Source organism: Microcebus murinus, chromosome 21 (genome assembly GCF_040939455.1).
Source record: "Microcebus murinus isolate Inina chromosome 21, M.murinus_Inina_mat1.0, whole genome shotgun sequence".
Lineage (NCBI taxonomy): Eukaryota > Metazoa > Chordata > Mammalia > Primates > Cheirogaleidae > Microcebus > Microcebus murinus.
In genome coordinates, this window is record NC_134124.1 from 34,819,251 (window position 1) to 34,834,089 (window position 14,839).

Below are 14,839 nucleotides of genomic sequence, written 5' to 3' on the forward strand. Positions count from 1 at the left end.
CCTCCAGTCCCCCCTGCATCTTCTCTTTCGCATCCCCCAGCGGTGCAAGGCCACACCGGGACCCGCCCCCACCCCGACACACCCCAGGCCCACGGCCGGCCGCACCTGCTTGATCTTCTCGCGCTGCTCGGCAGCGCTGCCGCCGCCGTTGATGTGCAGGCTCTTCTTGTACATGGCCAGGCGCGTCTTGCCCTCGCTGCGCTGGATCTTGGGCAGCCGCGCCTTCTCCTGCTGCTGCCGCACCCTCAGCTGCTCTGCCATGCGCTGGTTGTAGCGCTGCATCTGCTCCCGCTCCTGCGTGGGGGCAGGGGCTGAGGTCAGCTACGCTCGGGCCTGGTGTGGTCAGAGGCCAGAGGTCGCCACACGCACTCCATTTGGGAGCCCAGGGCCCATGTGCGCCACAGCAGAGCAACGCTGGCATCGTTTTACTTCTACTGCTAAATAACCTTCCTTTTCTGTCCTCGCTTTAAAAATTATTAGTGATAGGCCAGGCAAGGTGGCTCACGCCTGTAATCCTAGCTCTCTGGGAGGCCGAGGGGGGCGGACTGTTCAAGGTCAGGAGGTCAAAACCAGCCTGAGCAAGAGCGAGACCCCGTCTCTACTATAAATAGAAAGAAATTGATTGGCCAACTAATGTATATAGAAAAAAATTAGTCGGGCGTGGTGACGCATGCCTGTAGTCCCAGCTACTTGGGAGGCTGAGGCAGGAGGATTGCTTGAGTCCAGGAGTTTGAGGTTGCTGTGAGCTAGGCTGACGCCAGGGCGCTCACTCTAGCCTGGGCAACAGAGTCAGACTCTGTCTCAAAAAAAAAAAAATTATTAGTAATAATCTTTTGGATTCTTACCTTCCAAATGCCTTCTCATCTAATCAATGACAATATGCCATCATTAGCTAACATCTCAAAGCAAAATGTACACTAAATGTACAATAATGATGGCTCATCATTATTGGAGGCAGATGTAAATTCATATGTTAAAAAGCCTGGATTCATCTGAATTTTTTTCCTTCCCCTAACACCTATTTGTATTTCAAAACTCAGCCAGCATCGCCTCCTCCAAGAAGCCTTCCCTGACTCCTTAGCTGGGCTAGGGTTAGCTGGGCTAACCCTATTCTGGGCCCCTCCAGCTGTGTGCCGACTTCCGTCATTATCCACGGCTGCCGTGCATCGGGCCCGACTTTCGCGGTCCCTGTCCCCACCATGGGGACTGAGCTGGGACAGGCTATTGCAGCAGACGTCGGGGTGTCGCGGCCACACAGCAGGGCCCCGGCCAGCTCCGGGAGTTGCGGCTTCCTGGCAGAGGCGGCATTTAAGTGGAGCCCTGAAAGCATTCTGAGGGAATGCACGGGAAACAGACTCAAAGAGCAGTGGAGAGAAAGGAGCACAAAAAGGAAAAGCGGGCAAAGAGAACGAATGAAAGAGACCGCGGTGCCGGCGAGGGGCTGCCCGGCCCCCCGCTCCCTGCGCTGTCTCCCCCATGCCCGTCGCCCCAGCTGAAGCGGGCGTCCCTGGAGAGCGTCCTGCGCCCTCATTGTGGCCACCCCGGCACCCCGAGGTGCCCGTCACGCACAGCCCGCCCCGGTCTGGCCTCACCTTCTCGTGCTTGCGAAGCAGCTCGTGCCGCTGCAGGAAGTACTGGTCCTTGAGCTGCTGCTTCACCAGCTGGTGCCGCTCCTGCAGCTGGCGCTCCTCCATCTCCCACAGGGCCGCCTCCCGGTCTGCGGGGACAGGCCGCCCGGTGAGGTGCCACCGGCGCCCCGCCCACCCTCCGCCAGGCCTCCTCTCGCTGTCCCTGACACCGGCCTGCCGAGCTCAGAGGGATCAGCGCATGCGCCGCCTCGTTGGACCACGCTGGCCGGGCCGAGCCACGTCCCAGAGACTTGCTTAGAGCCTAGGGGATGGCTGCTCCCAGCAGCTGGGCACAGCCGGCAGCGGTCCAAGTCAGGGGCCGGAGAAGCCGCAGACGCAGGTGGTTTCTCTGGCTGCTGACTCTGAACACTTCCTGCTTTTCATCCCGCCCAGGCCCCAGCCCCATCGCTGGGATTTGTGATGGATTCAAAAACCTCTCCATGCCTCAGCTTCCGTCTACACCAAGGGCACAACTGCGCCATGGGGGGAAGGAACGTCCTCCAGAGACACTTTCGGGTGCAAGCCGCCCTGCAGGTCCCCTGCATGTGTTAAGGAGACAGCGGCATGTGGCACCCTAGCACCGCAGTCTATCCGCTGGCCTGTGCACGGCAGCAGGGCAGGGGAGCTGGTGCCAGATGGAGAGTCTCATGCCCGCTGAGGTACAGAGGTCATGCCCAGCCCTGCAGATGCCCGGTTTATGTCACTGCATTCCTCTTCCGTGGCAAGTGGGATCTACCCTTGCTACATCAGAGCAGTGGTTTTGGCTTCCAAACCAAAATCAGAACCACAGTTCCATAAATAGGGTGGTTCTTACAAACATCGGGGGATAGGAAAAGGAAATGAGGGCTTTTCTGAAACAGCCGTGCTCTATTCAGAATATCAAAACACCAAGGGCCCCGTTTTGCTGGTCCACACCAAATAACAGAGGTTTATGTTGTGTAACTGCACTGGCTGTCACAGCCCTGGAGGAGGCACCTGTTTCATAAACGAGCCAAAGATGGCCCTTGCATACTGGTCCCATGTCATTTACTTCTTCACAGCAGGCCCCGGAGCTCAAAACCCCATGGGCACCAAACTCAAATTTTTACCCATCCAACTGATATATTTAAAATGAATATAAAATATCTATTAAAAATATCAAACATGCATTGTTATATAGAAAAGTTCAAACAGCCATTTGGGGCCTGCCTACCTTGCTTGCCCTATTAAACTGCACCCAACATCTGCTAACCACAGATGAGACAAACGCCCGGGCAGTACAAAGACCCCAAACCACTGCTGCCCTTCGGAGCTCTGACGCAGAGACGGCCCATCTGAGCTCACCACGCAGGGAACATCACCTAGATACGCCAGCGCCCCTCTCGGGCCCCCTACTTCCCCAAGACTGTTTGCCCTCTTCCCCTTCTGGGCAGTGGCACCCTCATCTCTAGAAGGTCTCACGCCGGGAGGGACCCCCTCCGCAGGCAAACCTGTCAAAATGCCTCCCAAACAACGCTTATTGTATGCTACTGCCACCTTGTGGTCCTATCTTTTTCCTTGATCAGCCCTGAAATCCCCCAAACTCAGGGCAGCACCAGGGTAGGCACAGCTTCCTGATGACATCGGCGTCCAAGGCCCGGCTCTACCACTTAGCAACTGCGCAACCTCCGTGCCGTGGTCTGAACGTTTGTGTTCCCCCTAAATTCGTACCTTGAAATCCTAACCCCCACAGTGACGGTATTTGGAGGGGGGGCCTTTTGGGAGGTGATTAGGTCATTAGAGTGGGGCCCCGTGAACGGGATTAGTGCCCTTGTGAGAGGCCCCAGAGAGCTGGCTGCCCTTCCGCCATGTGAGGACACAGCGAGAAGGCGCCATCTATGAAGCAGAGAGCGAGCCCTCATCAAGCACCAAATCTGATGACGCCGTGACCGCGGATTTGCCAGCCCCCACAAGTGTGAGAAATACATTTCTGTTGTTTCTAAGCTACCCAGTCAGTGGCATTTTGATGTCACAACCCGAATGGTCTAAGACACTCAGCCAAAGATAGTAACTCCCAAGCCTCAGTTTCCTTATCTATAAAAATGGGGATAATAGTACGACCTGCCTCATAGGGTTAAGGTGGGGACTCAGTGAGAGGAAGGTATGAAAATGGACTGGCACATGGCACGGTGGAGCAGGTGCTCAACACACGACAGCTGTTGGGGACAGGGCTCTCCACACTGTCCCCACTGCTCTGTCAACTCAGCTCACATAGGAACAGTTTCTACCCCCTCAGCGTCTATTCCTGTCTTTTCTTCCCTTGACTTCTGGAACAATGTCAAACAGTGCTGGTGACGACGCGAGCACTTGCCCTGGCCTCGTTCCTGACGTCAGTGAGGGTTTCCCTCAGGTTTCACCATGAAGAATGACATTGAGCTTTTCGAATGGGGAAGACCCAGTAGCGTTTTCTTGCCCGTCCCACTGCCCGGGGCTGGGATGTCCATTCGCAGAGGTTCTGGGCCAAGATGGCACCACCCACTCTCGGGCCGCACCTCGAAGGAGCTCCTGCTTCCTGCTGAGGCACTCGCGCTCCTTGTCACAGATCTCCCGCCTGTTGTCGGTGGTGAGCCTCTTCATGGCCAGGTCCAGGTCCTCCTTCTGCTTGGCTACAAAGTCCCGGTCCTGTCGGGGAGAGAGGAGGACGGACCTTTACCCAGAGCCGACTTGGCCACCTCAATGTTTATTCCTATTACAGAAGAAAAGTCAGCATGATTAGAGAAGACAATTTAGAAAAGAAAAAGAAATATATGGAGGGGAACTTTAAGAGAGATTTAGAGACGTATCAACCAACTGCGACATGTGGGCTTCATTTGGATCCTGGATCAAAGAACAAACTGCTTTAAAAAAAAAAAAAAGAATGACATTCATGAGACAACTAGAAATGTGAATTTCTGCAACATGACTTGAGTGCAAATATGATATTATTCAGCAATTATTGTTAAATTTTTTAAGTGTGTTTATGGTATTATGGTTATTTGTATGATCATTGAGATGTTTATAGGTAAAATGATATTATGTTTGGGATTTGATTCAAAATAATATCATGGGGTTAGGAAATGAATAAGTAGACATGAGTTGATAATTGTGAGATTGGGTGGAGGGCATATGGGGTTTCCTTATACCATTATTTCTATTCCTGTCTATGTTTTTAATTTTCCATAATGAAGAGTAAAAAAATTAAAATAAAAAAGTCTTAGAAACCACATAAGATGAAACTAAATATCCCCACAATCCTACATGGCTAGTAACTGTATGTAGTATATCTAAACAAGTGTATCCATAGCTATTATTATTGTTGTTTCACAAAATTATTTGAAAGGACTCAAAGAGATATTTGTATATTCGTGTTTATTATTCACAATAGTCAAGGGATGGAAACAATCCAAGCGTCTATAGACAGATGAATGCATAAACAACATGTGGTGTATATATACAATGGATATTATTCAGCCTTAAAAAGGAAGGAAATTCTGACACATACAACAACATGAATGAACCTCAAGGACATTATGCCAAGTGAAATAAGCCGGACACAAAAGCATAAATACTGAATGAGTCCACTTATATGAGATACAGAATAGTCAAAATCATAGAGACAGAAAGTAGAATAGAGGTTACCAGGGGTTGGGGGAAGAGAAATGGGGAGTTATTGTTTGATGGGTACAGAGTTTCAGTTTACAAGATGAAAAGAATTTTGGAGATGGATGGTAGTGATGGTTGCACAATATGAATGTACTTAATGCCACTAAACTATATACTTAATAATAGTAAAGATGGCAAATTTCATGTTAAGACTATTTTACCAAAATTAAAAAAACTCATTTAAAAACCTTTCCATGTTATAATGTAATCTGTCAAATGTTTTAAATGGCTGAAAATATTTCATGCTATGGCTATACCCTAACTTATTTACCCAATAGAATAATAGAGTGTTTCCAGGGTTTCTCTACTTTTTTTTTTTTTTTTTGAGAGTCTTGCTCGGTTGCCCAGGCTAGAGTGCAGTGGCCTGATCACAGCTCACTGTAACCTCAGACTCCTGAGCTCAAGAGATCCTCCTGCCTCAGCCTTCCTAAGGGCTGGGATTACAGGTGTGAGCCACTGTGCCTGGCTCCTGTATTCTTTTTCTAATCATGGGGTCAAGGGACAGGCTGTAGGGTGTCCCAGATAGAACACAAAGCCTGGAATCAGACCAAGCCTGTGGCCTTGGTCCCCCAACTGTGAACTCTAAAATGTCACCTCTCTGAGCCAGTTTCCTCTTCTGCAAATAGGAAAACTAATAGCACCTACCCCAGGAAGCCAGGGATGCTGAACCAGATAAGGAACAAAGCATCTGTAAATGCAGATGCTGACATTTCTCTGCATTTGGGGCTGAGGAAGCAGGATGCACAAAGACCCCCTAGTGGGAGAAAATGGGAGCATTCAGGCAAGGGATGGAAAGAAGGCTGTGAGCGGGGGCGGGGCAGTGTGGAGGCAGGTTTTAGGTTTTATCTTACAGACAAAGGGGACAAAATCACTGGAGGCTGGTAAGTGGGGGAGGTGACTCAGTCAGATGTGGAATTTGCGCTGGTCACCCCTGCTGGCCTGCAAGAAGGAACCGCAGGGAAGCAGCAGGGCGAGCTGGGATACTGGCCGGGAGGCCACTGCGGGGGCTTGGGAGACAGAGAGGTGATGGATCAGAGATGGGAGATAGAAATCCATACACTCCATGCTCCGGGAGGTGAGGAAGGGTGGAGGGGAAGGAGGGGTCAGGAAGGACAAGGTTTCTTGCCTGACAGGCCAGAAGGAAGGGGGATGGAGCCTCTCAGAACATGGGAACAGGACCAGGTCTGGGAGGCTGTCAGTTTGATGTCTTTTGGACTCCAAAGGGTGCCAAGTGGGCAGATGGACATACTGAGTTGGTCAAGGAGATCTGACATACAAACAAATCACCCTAAAACAAGGCAGGAGGTGCTATGGGCTTGGGGTGCTGAGGTCAATGCAAACAGTGGGGGTGTCCAGAGACATTAGAGCTCACTTCCGGGGGAAGTGATGCAATCAGGGAAGGCTGCATGGAGGAGGGAACAATAGGGAGCCAGGAAGGTGGAGCTGGACTCAGGTATTCAGAACAAGAGACGGGCATCCAAGGGGCAGAACCTGGTCACCATTCAGGGTCTCAAATATGGGACACCCCTGCCCTCCCCCTCCCCCCCCACCCCCCCCACCCCCCCGCCTCTCTACTCCCCAAGCGAGAGCCGAAGACTTACAAGTAGCAGCTTTTTCTGAGCGTGCTCCTCCATCTTCTGCTTCAAGCTCTCCTTCCGCTGCTGCCGGGGCAGCTTCTCCACCTCAGTCTTCACCTGCAGCAGAGACAGCGGGGGCGGCTGGGTCAGGGCACCTCCTCCCGCTTCCTGAACGATAACCTTCGACCCCAGAACTCCTGGGCCAGGGGGTCGAGGACTAGGCTCAGCTTCCCAGGCACCAGCCCCTACAAGCCAGGCCCCTCTGCCCGGGTGCCGTCCTCCGCCCTGCCCTGCCCTGCCTGCCGCGGGCCCCCACTCCCCCGAGTGGGCAGGGCTGTCTCCAGCGTCTCGGTAGCCACCTGCTTCTTCTGGCAATAGCACCTCAGTTTCCTTTAGGGCAATGATGCTTGACTTTTCAAAAAAATTATTGGCCCTTCAGAAGTCCTTTCAGATATTTTTCCTAATCACTCTACCCACTATGAAATATTGATCCCACAGATGCACTGTCGATTTGTTACGCCACTGTAATAACTAAGTTGTTTTGCTTCCTTGAGATAATAATATCGTCCTGGCTGAGAATGCATGCTTCGGGTCCCCACACCCCGGTGCCCGAGGCCCAGCAGGCTGACACCCCCGCCCCCACTGGCTCTAGGCCGGGCACATGGTCCAGGCTGGCGGAGCAGCACATTCCATGCCCCTGGTAGCATGCGTTGGCTCGGGGCTGAGCATGTGGCCTTGCTGGGCCAGCGAGAGCTTCGGGACATCTGCTGGAACTATGGGAGAAGAGCCGTCTCTGCCCTCTGGGGCCGCCGAGCTGGGAGGATGAGGCCCAGAGGGGCCCGCCCGAGACAGGCTTAACACAGGAGGCAGTGCCGGGAGAGCAGAGAGAATTCTGGCAACACTTCTGCCCTCCTGGGAAGAAGCCAGTAGGTATTTCCTCCTTAAGGCAGCTGGGCTTGGGTTTCTGTCTTTTATTACAGGGGAGGGAGAAGACTCGTGACACGTCTCTCTCGGAGGAAACTAGAGTTCCTCGGGCGGTTCTTCCTGAGAAACCCAACTTTACCGGTGTCTGACGACCCAAAACTGCCCTGCCTGACAAAGGGCCCTTAAGAGCATCTGTTGAGGGGGAAATACTGCACATGATCCAAAAGAGAGATGCAGGTGGCCAACATAGGCTGTCTCTTGTTGGTCACGATGAAAACTCTGGATAAAATGCAAAAAGCAACTACTAGATGACTCTAAACACTAAACAAAAGTAGGTGACCATGAGGGGGAGTCAAAACGTACAGAAGGGACTGGGACAGGCGTGAGTTTCCTATTTTTTTTTCTTCTGCTCTTCTGGCTTTCGCCAGTCCCAGACCCGCCCCGTGACACAGTAGACAAGGCGGCCAAAACGCCACATGAACCCTCGTGTTTGTGGCCACAAAAATCAGGAAAAGGAGCCTGTGCAAGCCAGTGAGTGTGGGATGAATCCCAAAGGAAAAGGGAAATCTCCCTGATTCTGTGCACGAACACACACGCGTCTCGCATCCACCCCGGCGGAGCATGAATGACACAAATGGCAAGCAGCACAGCAAACAAACAAACAAAACCCAACTAAACTGAGACTGGCACCCACAGAAGATAAGATAGAACCTGTGGTCTGAACCTAACAGGGTTGCCTGCTACAACAAAAAAATCAGCATTCTCCGAAAGATTATAAGATGGACCCAGAGTCTACAGACCATAACATTAAAATGTCAGGGATACAATAAAAAATGATTCTACATACAAAGAATTAGCAAATGTGGGCAGAGAACGGTGCCTCACACCTGTAATCCTAGCACCCTGGAAGGCCGAGGCGGGCAGATTGCTCAAGGTCAGGAGTTTGAAACCAGCCTGAGCAAGAGCGAGACCCTGTCTCTACCAAACATAGAAAGAAATTAATTGGCCCACTAAAAATATATAGAAAAAATTAGGCAGGCATTGTGGCTATGCCTGTAGTCCCATAGAAAGATTTCTTTCTATTTTTAGTAGAGACAGGGTCTCGCTAAGGCTAGTTTTGAATTCCTGACCTCGAGCAATCCACCCACCTAGGCAGCCCAGAGTGCTAGGATTACAGGCGTGAGCTACCATGCCCAGCCTCTGGTGAGGTTTTTAATGCATGCAGGCTTGCATTAATTAATTAATTCATTCATTCATTTATTTTGAGACAGAGTCTCACTCTGTTGCCTAGGCTAGAGTACCATGGCGTCAGGCTAGCTCACAGCAACCTCAAACTCCTGGGCTCAAGCAATCCTCCTGCCTCAGTCTCTAGGGTAGCTGGGACTATAGGCAAGTGCCACCATGCCCAGCTAATTTTGTCTATTTTTAGTTGTTTGGCTAATTTCTTTCTATTTTTATAGTAGAGATGAAGTCCCGCTCTTGCTGAGGCTGTTCTCAAACTCCTGAGCTCAAGCAATCCTTCTGCCTCGGCTTCCCAGAGTACTAGGATTATAGGTATAAGCCACTGTGCCCGGCCTTTTAATGCATTTAGATAGAATATATGTGAAGATTACAAAAAATTGAGGAGGTATTAAGAAATTATATGGCTTCTACATTTTTCTTTAAATATTATAATATAAACTCTAAACAGACGGTGAAAGAGGTATGTAGGGGACTGACATGTATTTTCCTAGTTTAAGAATTAAAGGCCGGGCGCAGTGGCTCACGCCTGTAATCCTAGTACTCTGGGAGGAGGCTAAGGCAGGTGGATTGCTCGAGGTCAGGAGTTTGAGACCAGCCTGAGCAAGAGCGAGACCCTGTCTCTACTATAAATAGAAAGAAATTAATTGGCCAACTAAAAATATATATAGAAAAAATGAGCCAGGCATGGTGCATGCTTGTAGTCCCAGCTACTTGGGAGGCTGAGGCAGAAGGATTGCTTGAGCCCAGGAGTTTGAGGTTGCTGTGAGCTAGGCTGACGCCAGGGCACTCTAGCCTGGACAACAAAGTGAGACTCTGTCTCAAAAAAAAAAAAAAAGAATTAAAGTTAGTGAGTAATGTACGTGTGGTGCTGCCCAGAGCATTTGAAAAGTAATCTGTTCCAGACAGGCTCCCTGTGATAAACAAAGGTGTTGCCTAGAGGCATAACAAAGGACCTGAGCTGCAACTAGCAAAAGCAGCCCCACCCCAAGGCATTGGGGATCTGGAGGCCACACGATAAACGTATTGTTCCTGTGATTGCTGCGTACACACCATAAGATGGCTGGTTAGTCAATGACGGGTAAGACCCTTCAAGGGAGGGGCGACCTAAGCTAGGCAAAGCCACTGGGGTTCAGCCAAAGATCTTAGGGGGTCACCCTAAGAGAAGCTGGGGATGAGAAATGCCCCCTGTGGCTCACCTTGCCCATCCTTGCTAATCTCAGTCCTTTATCTATGCCTAGTGCCTAGAGCAACCACCTTGAGATTCTGAGTCAGGGGACGTCTGCTTCCCTAAGGCTATTCTGGAATTTATGGTCATTTTTGCCATGCCTGGGTGGTTATGTACAAGGAACTAACTTTAATTTTTTAGAGTATAAAAATAAAACTGACCTGGTGTATTATTACTGGAGTCAACTGTTTGTACGTGTGTCTGTGTTTTTCTTTGTGTTCAGCGTTTGTGTTTTATGTTCTGTGTCCACCCTCAGTCCTGTAAGCGGGCCGCGACAGAGGTGTGTATAGTATGATGTCCTAGAGCAACCACTAAACACACACATGCACGCACACACGGAAAGCAAGTGAAACTGATTGATGAATTACTATGGAATAATAAAAATATTTAAATATTTCAAAAGGAGATAGGAAAAGGGGAAAGGAAAGAGAGAAACCAGATGGGACAAACAAAACAAATGATAATTTCATTAAATATAAATAAAATAGCATAAACACCTCTATTAAAAGAATCTCCCATCAAAGGACATGCACATCCTTATGATCCCAATATTTATGATGACACTTATGATTATGGTGGTTTTACAATGATGTTTGGTGACCGCCGTGGACGGCCTGTAGGATTTCCAATGCGGATCTTCGGGTGGAGGAAGAAGAGGGAGCTTCCGAGTTCTACTACCACCCTGGCCACCTCGACCAGGAGGAGGGGGAGGTGGTCCTCTACGAGGGTTCATATCATCATAATCTCTTCTAGATGGAGGCGTGGGGATGCCCACCCCGACCAGGAGGCATTCTGCCAAAACTACCTCCTGGTCGGGGTGGGCATCCCCATGCCTCCATCTACACCACCTGGTTTTGGCAGAATGCCTCCTGGTCGGGGTGGGCATCCCCATGCCTCCATCTAAACCACCTGGTTTTGGCAGAATGCCTCCTGGTCGGGGTGGGCATCCCCATGCCTCCATCTACACCACCTGGTTTTGGCAGAATGCCTCCTGGTCGAGGTGGGCATCCCCATGCCTCCATCTACACCACCTGGTTTTGGCAGAATGCCTCCTGGTCGGGGTGGGCATCCCCATGCCTCCATCTACACCACCTGGTTTTGGCAGAATGCCTCCTGGTCGGGGTGGGCATCCCCATGCCTCCATCTAGAAGAGATTATGATGATATGAGCCCTCGTAGAGGACCACCTCCCCCTCCTCCTGGTCGAGGTGGCGGGGTGGTAGTAGAACTCGGAAGCTCCCTCTTCCTCCTCCACCACCTCCTAGAGGAGGAGGTCTAATGGCCTATGATAGAAGAGGAAGACCTGGAGACCGCTACGATGGCATGGTTGGTTTAAGTGCTGATGAAACTTGGGACTCTGCAATAGATACACGAAGCCCATCAGAATGGCAGGTGGCTTATGAACCACAGGGAGGCTCTGGATATGATTATTCCTATGCAGGGGTCGTGGCTCATATGGTGATCTTGGTGGACCTATTATTACTACACAAGTAACTATTCCCAAAGATTTGGCTGGATCTATTATTGGCAAAGGTGGTCAGCGGATTAAACAAATCCGTCATGAGTTGGGAGCTTCGATCAAAATCGGTGAGCCTTTAGAAGGATCCAAAGATCGGATCATTACCATTATAGGAACACAGGACCAGATACAGATGCACAGTGTTTGCTGCAGAACAGTGTGAAACAGGATGCAGATGTTGTAGGATTCTAATGCAAGATATTTTTTCTTTTTTCTTTTCTTTTCTTTTCCTTCTTTCCTTCCTTCCTTCCTTCCTTCCTTCCTTCCTTCCTTCCTTCCTTCCTTCCTTCCTTCCTTCCTTCCTTCCTCCCTCCCTCCCTCCCTCCCTCTCTTTCTTTCTTTCTTTTTTTTGAGACAGAGTCTCGCTTTGTTGCCCAGGCTAGAGTGAGTGCAGTGGCATCAGCCTAGCTCACAGCAACCTCAAACTCCTGGGCTCAAGTGATCCTTCTGCCTCAGCCTCCCGAGTAGATGGGACTACTGGCATACGTCACCATGCCTGGCTAATTTTTTCTATATATATTAGTTGGCCAATTAATTTTTCTATTTATAGTAGAGATGGGGTCTCGCTCTTGCTCAGGCTGGTTTCAAACTCCTGACCTCGAGCAATCCGCCCACCTCGGCCTCCCAGAGTGCTAGGATTACAGGCGTGAGCCACAGCGCCCGGCCTTATTTTTTCTTTTTTATAGTGTGAAGCAGTATTCTGGAAAGTTTTTCTAAGACTAGTGAAGAACTGAAGGAGTCCTGCATTTTTTTGTTTTTTATCTGCTTCTGTTTAAAAAGCCAACATTTCTCTCCTTCATAGGTGTTCTGCATTTGAGGTGTAGTGAAATCTTTGCTGTTCACCAGATGTAATGTTTTAGTTCCTCACAAACAGGGTTGGGGGGGGGGAGGACATGCAAAAACTAACATTGAAATTTTGAAACAGCAGCAGAGTGAGTGAATTTTAGCAGTGCTACAAACTGAGTACTGGTATTAGTATATACCAGAAGCCTGACTGGCAACAAGTTTTATTAATCAGAATAACACTTGGTTATGGAAGTGACTGCTGAATAAATTATGATTATTTTTATTAGATAATTTCTCACATATAGATTTAAACTGTCAACTCGCTAGTGTCTATTAGTTAAACTTTGTAAAATATATATATATATTCTTGTTTTTTCCATTGTATGCAAATTGAAAGAAAAGATGTACTATTTCTCTGGTGTATGTTGGATTATGTAGAAAATGTTTGTGTACAATTAAAAAAAAAGCTGAAAAAGTTCCTGTGGATGTTTTGTGTAGTATCTTGGCATTTGTATTGATAGTTAAAAATTCACTTACAAATAAAACTCCCACGATGCAAAAAATTAAATAAATAAATAAACCTAAATCTAGGCCAGGCGTGGTGGCTCATGCCTGTAATCCTAGCACTCTGGGAGGCCAAGGTGGGTGGATCACTTAAGGTTGGGAGTTTGAAACCAGCCTGAGCAAGAGCGAGACCCGGTCTCTATTAAAAATAGAAAGAAATTAATTGGCCACCTAAAAATATCTAGAAAAAATTAGCCGGGCATGGTGGTGCATGCCTGTAATCCCAGCTATTCAGGAGGCCAAGGCAGGAGGATCACCTGAGCCCAGGAGTTTGAGGTTGCTGTGAGCTAGACTGACACCATAGCACTCTAGCCTGGGCAACAGAGTGAGACTCTGTCTAAAACAACAACAACAACAAAAAAAAATCTAAATCTAATATAAAAGCAGAAATCAAGAATATTGAAAATAGAAAATGGAGAAAAATCAATGAAACCAAAAGCAGGTTCTTTGAAAAGGTCAATAAAAGTAATAAACAGTCAGATTGACAGCAAAGAAGGAGGAGGGCTGAAAGAGCAGAAGAGGAGAAGTAGGGGGAGGAAGACACACACAAGAACGAATACAAAGAGATGACAACACCAAATGCTAGTATGAGGAATGAAAGATAGAACATCACTACAGATCCTACAGGCATTAAAAGTATTTTAAGGGAATACTATAAACAGCTTTATGCCAATAAATTTGACAACTAAAATAAAATAAACATATTCCTTGAAAGAAACTACCAAAGTTCACTTAAAAAGAAATAGATAACTTAAACTAGATAGACATTACAAGAAAACCACAGACCAATATGCTTCATGAACAAAGACTCAAAAATCTTCACCCAAATATTAGCAAACTGAACACATAAATATATAAAAAGGAAAATACATACTGACCAAGTGGGCTTTATTCCAAGAATGCAAACCTGGTTCAATATTTGAAAATCAAGCAATACAACCATATGATCATATCAATTTATACATGAAAATCATTTGACAAAATTCAACATCTATTCATAATAAAATCTATCAGTAAGCAAGGAACAGAATGGAACTTTCCTAACATGATAGAGGGCATCTATAAAAAACCCTATTGCTGGCCGGGCGCGGTGGCTCACGCCTGTAATCCTAGCACTCTGGGAGGCCGAGGTGGGCGGATTGCTCGAGGTCAGGAAATCGAAACCAGCCTGAGCAAGAGTGAGACCCCGTCTGTACTGTAAATAGAAAGAAATTAATTGGTCAACTAATCTATATAGAAAAAATTAGCCGTGCACGGTGGCGCATGCCTGTAGTCCCAGCTACTTGGGAGGCTGAGGCAGGAGGATGGCTTGAGCCCAGGAGTTTGAGGTTGCTGTGAGCTAGGCTGATGCCATAGCACTCACTCTAGCCTGGGCAACAAAGCAAGACTCTGTCTCAAAAACCAAAACAAAAAAACCCCTATTGCTAACATTGTACTTAATGATGAACCATTGAATGCTTTCCATGTAAGACTGGAAACAAGGCAAAGGTGCCCACTTTACTATCCTTATTCAACATCCTAATGGAGCTCCCAGTTAGCACAATAAAGCAATAAAATGAAATAGAAAGCATACACATTGCAAAGGAAGAAATAAAACTATCTCTGTTTGCAAACATGATTGTGTAGAAGATCCCAAGGAATCTACAAAAAAGTGAGTTTAGCAAGGTTGCACAACACAAAATCCAATATACAAATATCAATGTATTTCTATATTT

General features: G+C 48.2%; 1 protein-coding gene and 1 pseudogene across 1 annotated transcript in view; one reads left to right on the top strand and one right to left on the bottom strand.

Moving 5' to 3' along the window:
- The window catches only part of STK10 (serine/threonine kinase 10), a 127,604-nt gene that overhangs the window by 12,602 nt on the left and 100,163 nt on the right, over nucleotides 1–14,839 (bottom strand). Inside the window, exons 13-16 of the mRNA XM_012765489.2 lie at nucleotides 6,890–6,982; nucleotides 4,139–4,268; nucleotides 1,593–1,717; nucleotides 106–294 (exon numbers count right to left, since the gene is read on the bottom strand). Of these exons, the coding sequence (XP_012620943.1) occupies nucleotides 106–294; nucleotides 1,593–1,717; nucleotides 4,139–4,268; nucleotides 6,890–6,982 (537 nt within the window). The remainder of the gene's footprint in view (nucleotides 1–105; nucleotides 295–1,592; nucleotides 1,718–4,138; nucleotides 4,269–6,889; nucleotides 6,983–14,839) is intronic.
- Nucleotides 11,363–12,031, top strand: LOC105871856 (heterogeneous nuclear ribonucleoprotein K pseudogene; annotated as a pseudogene).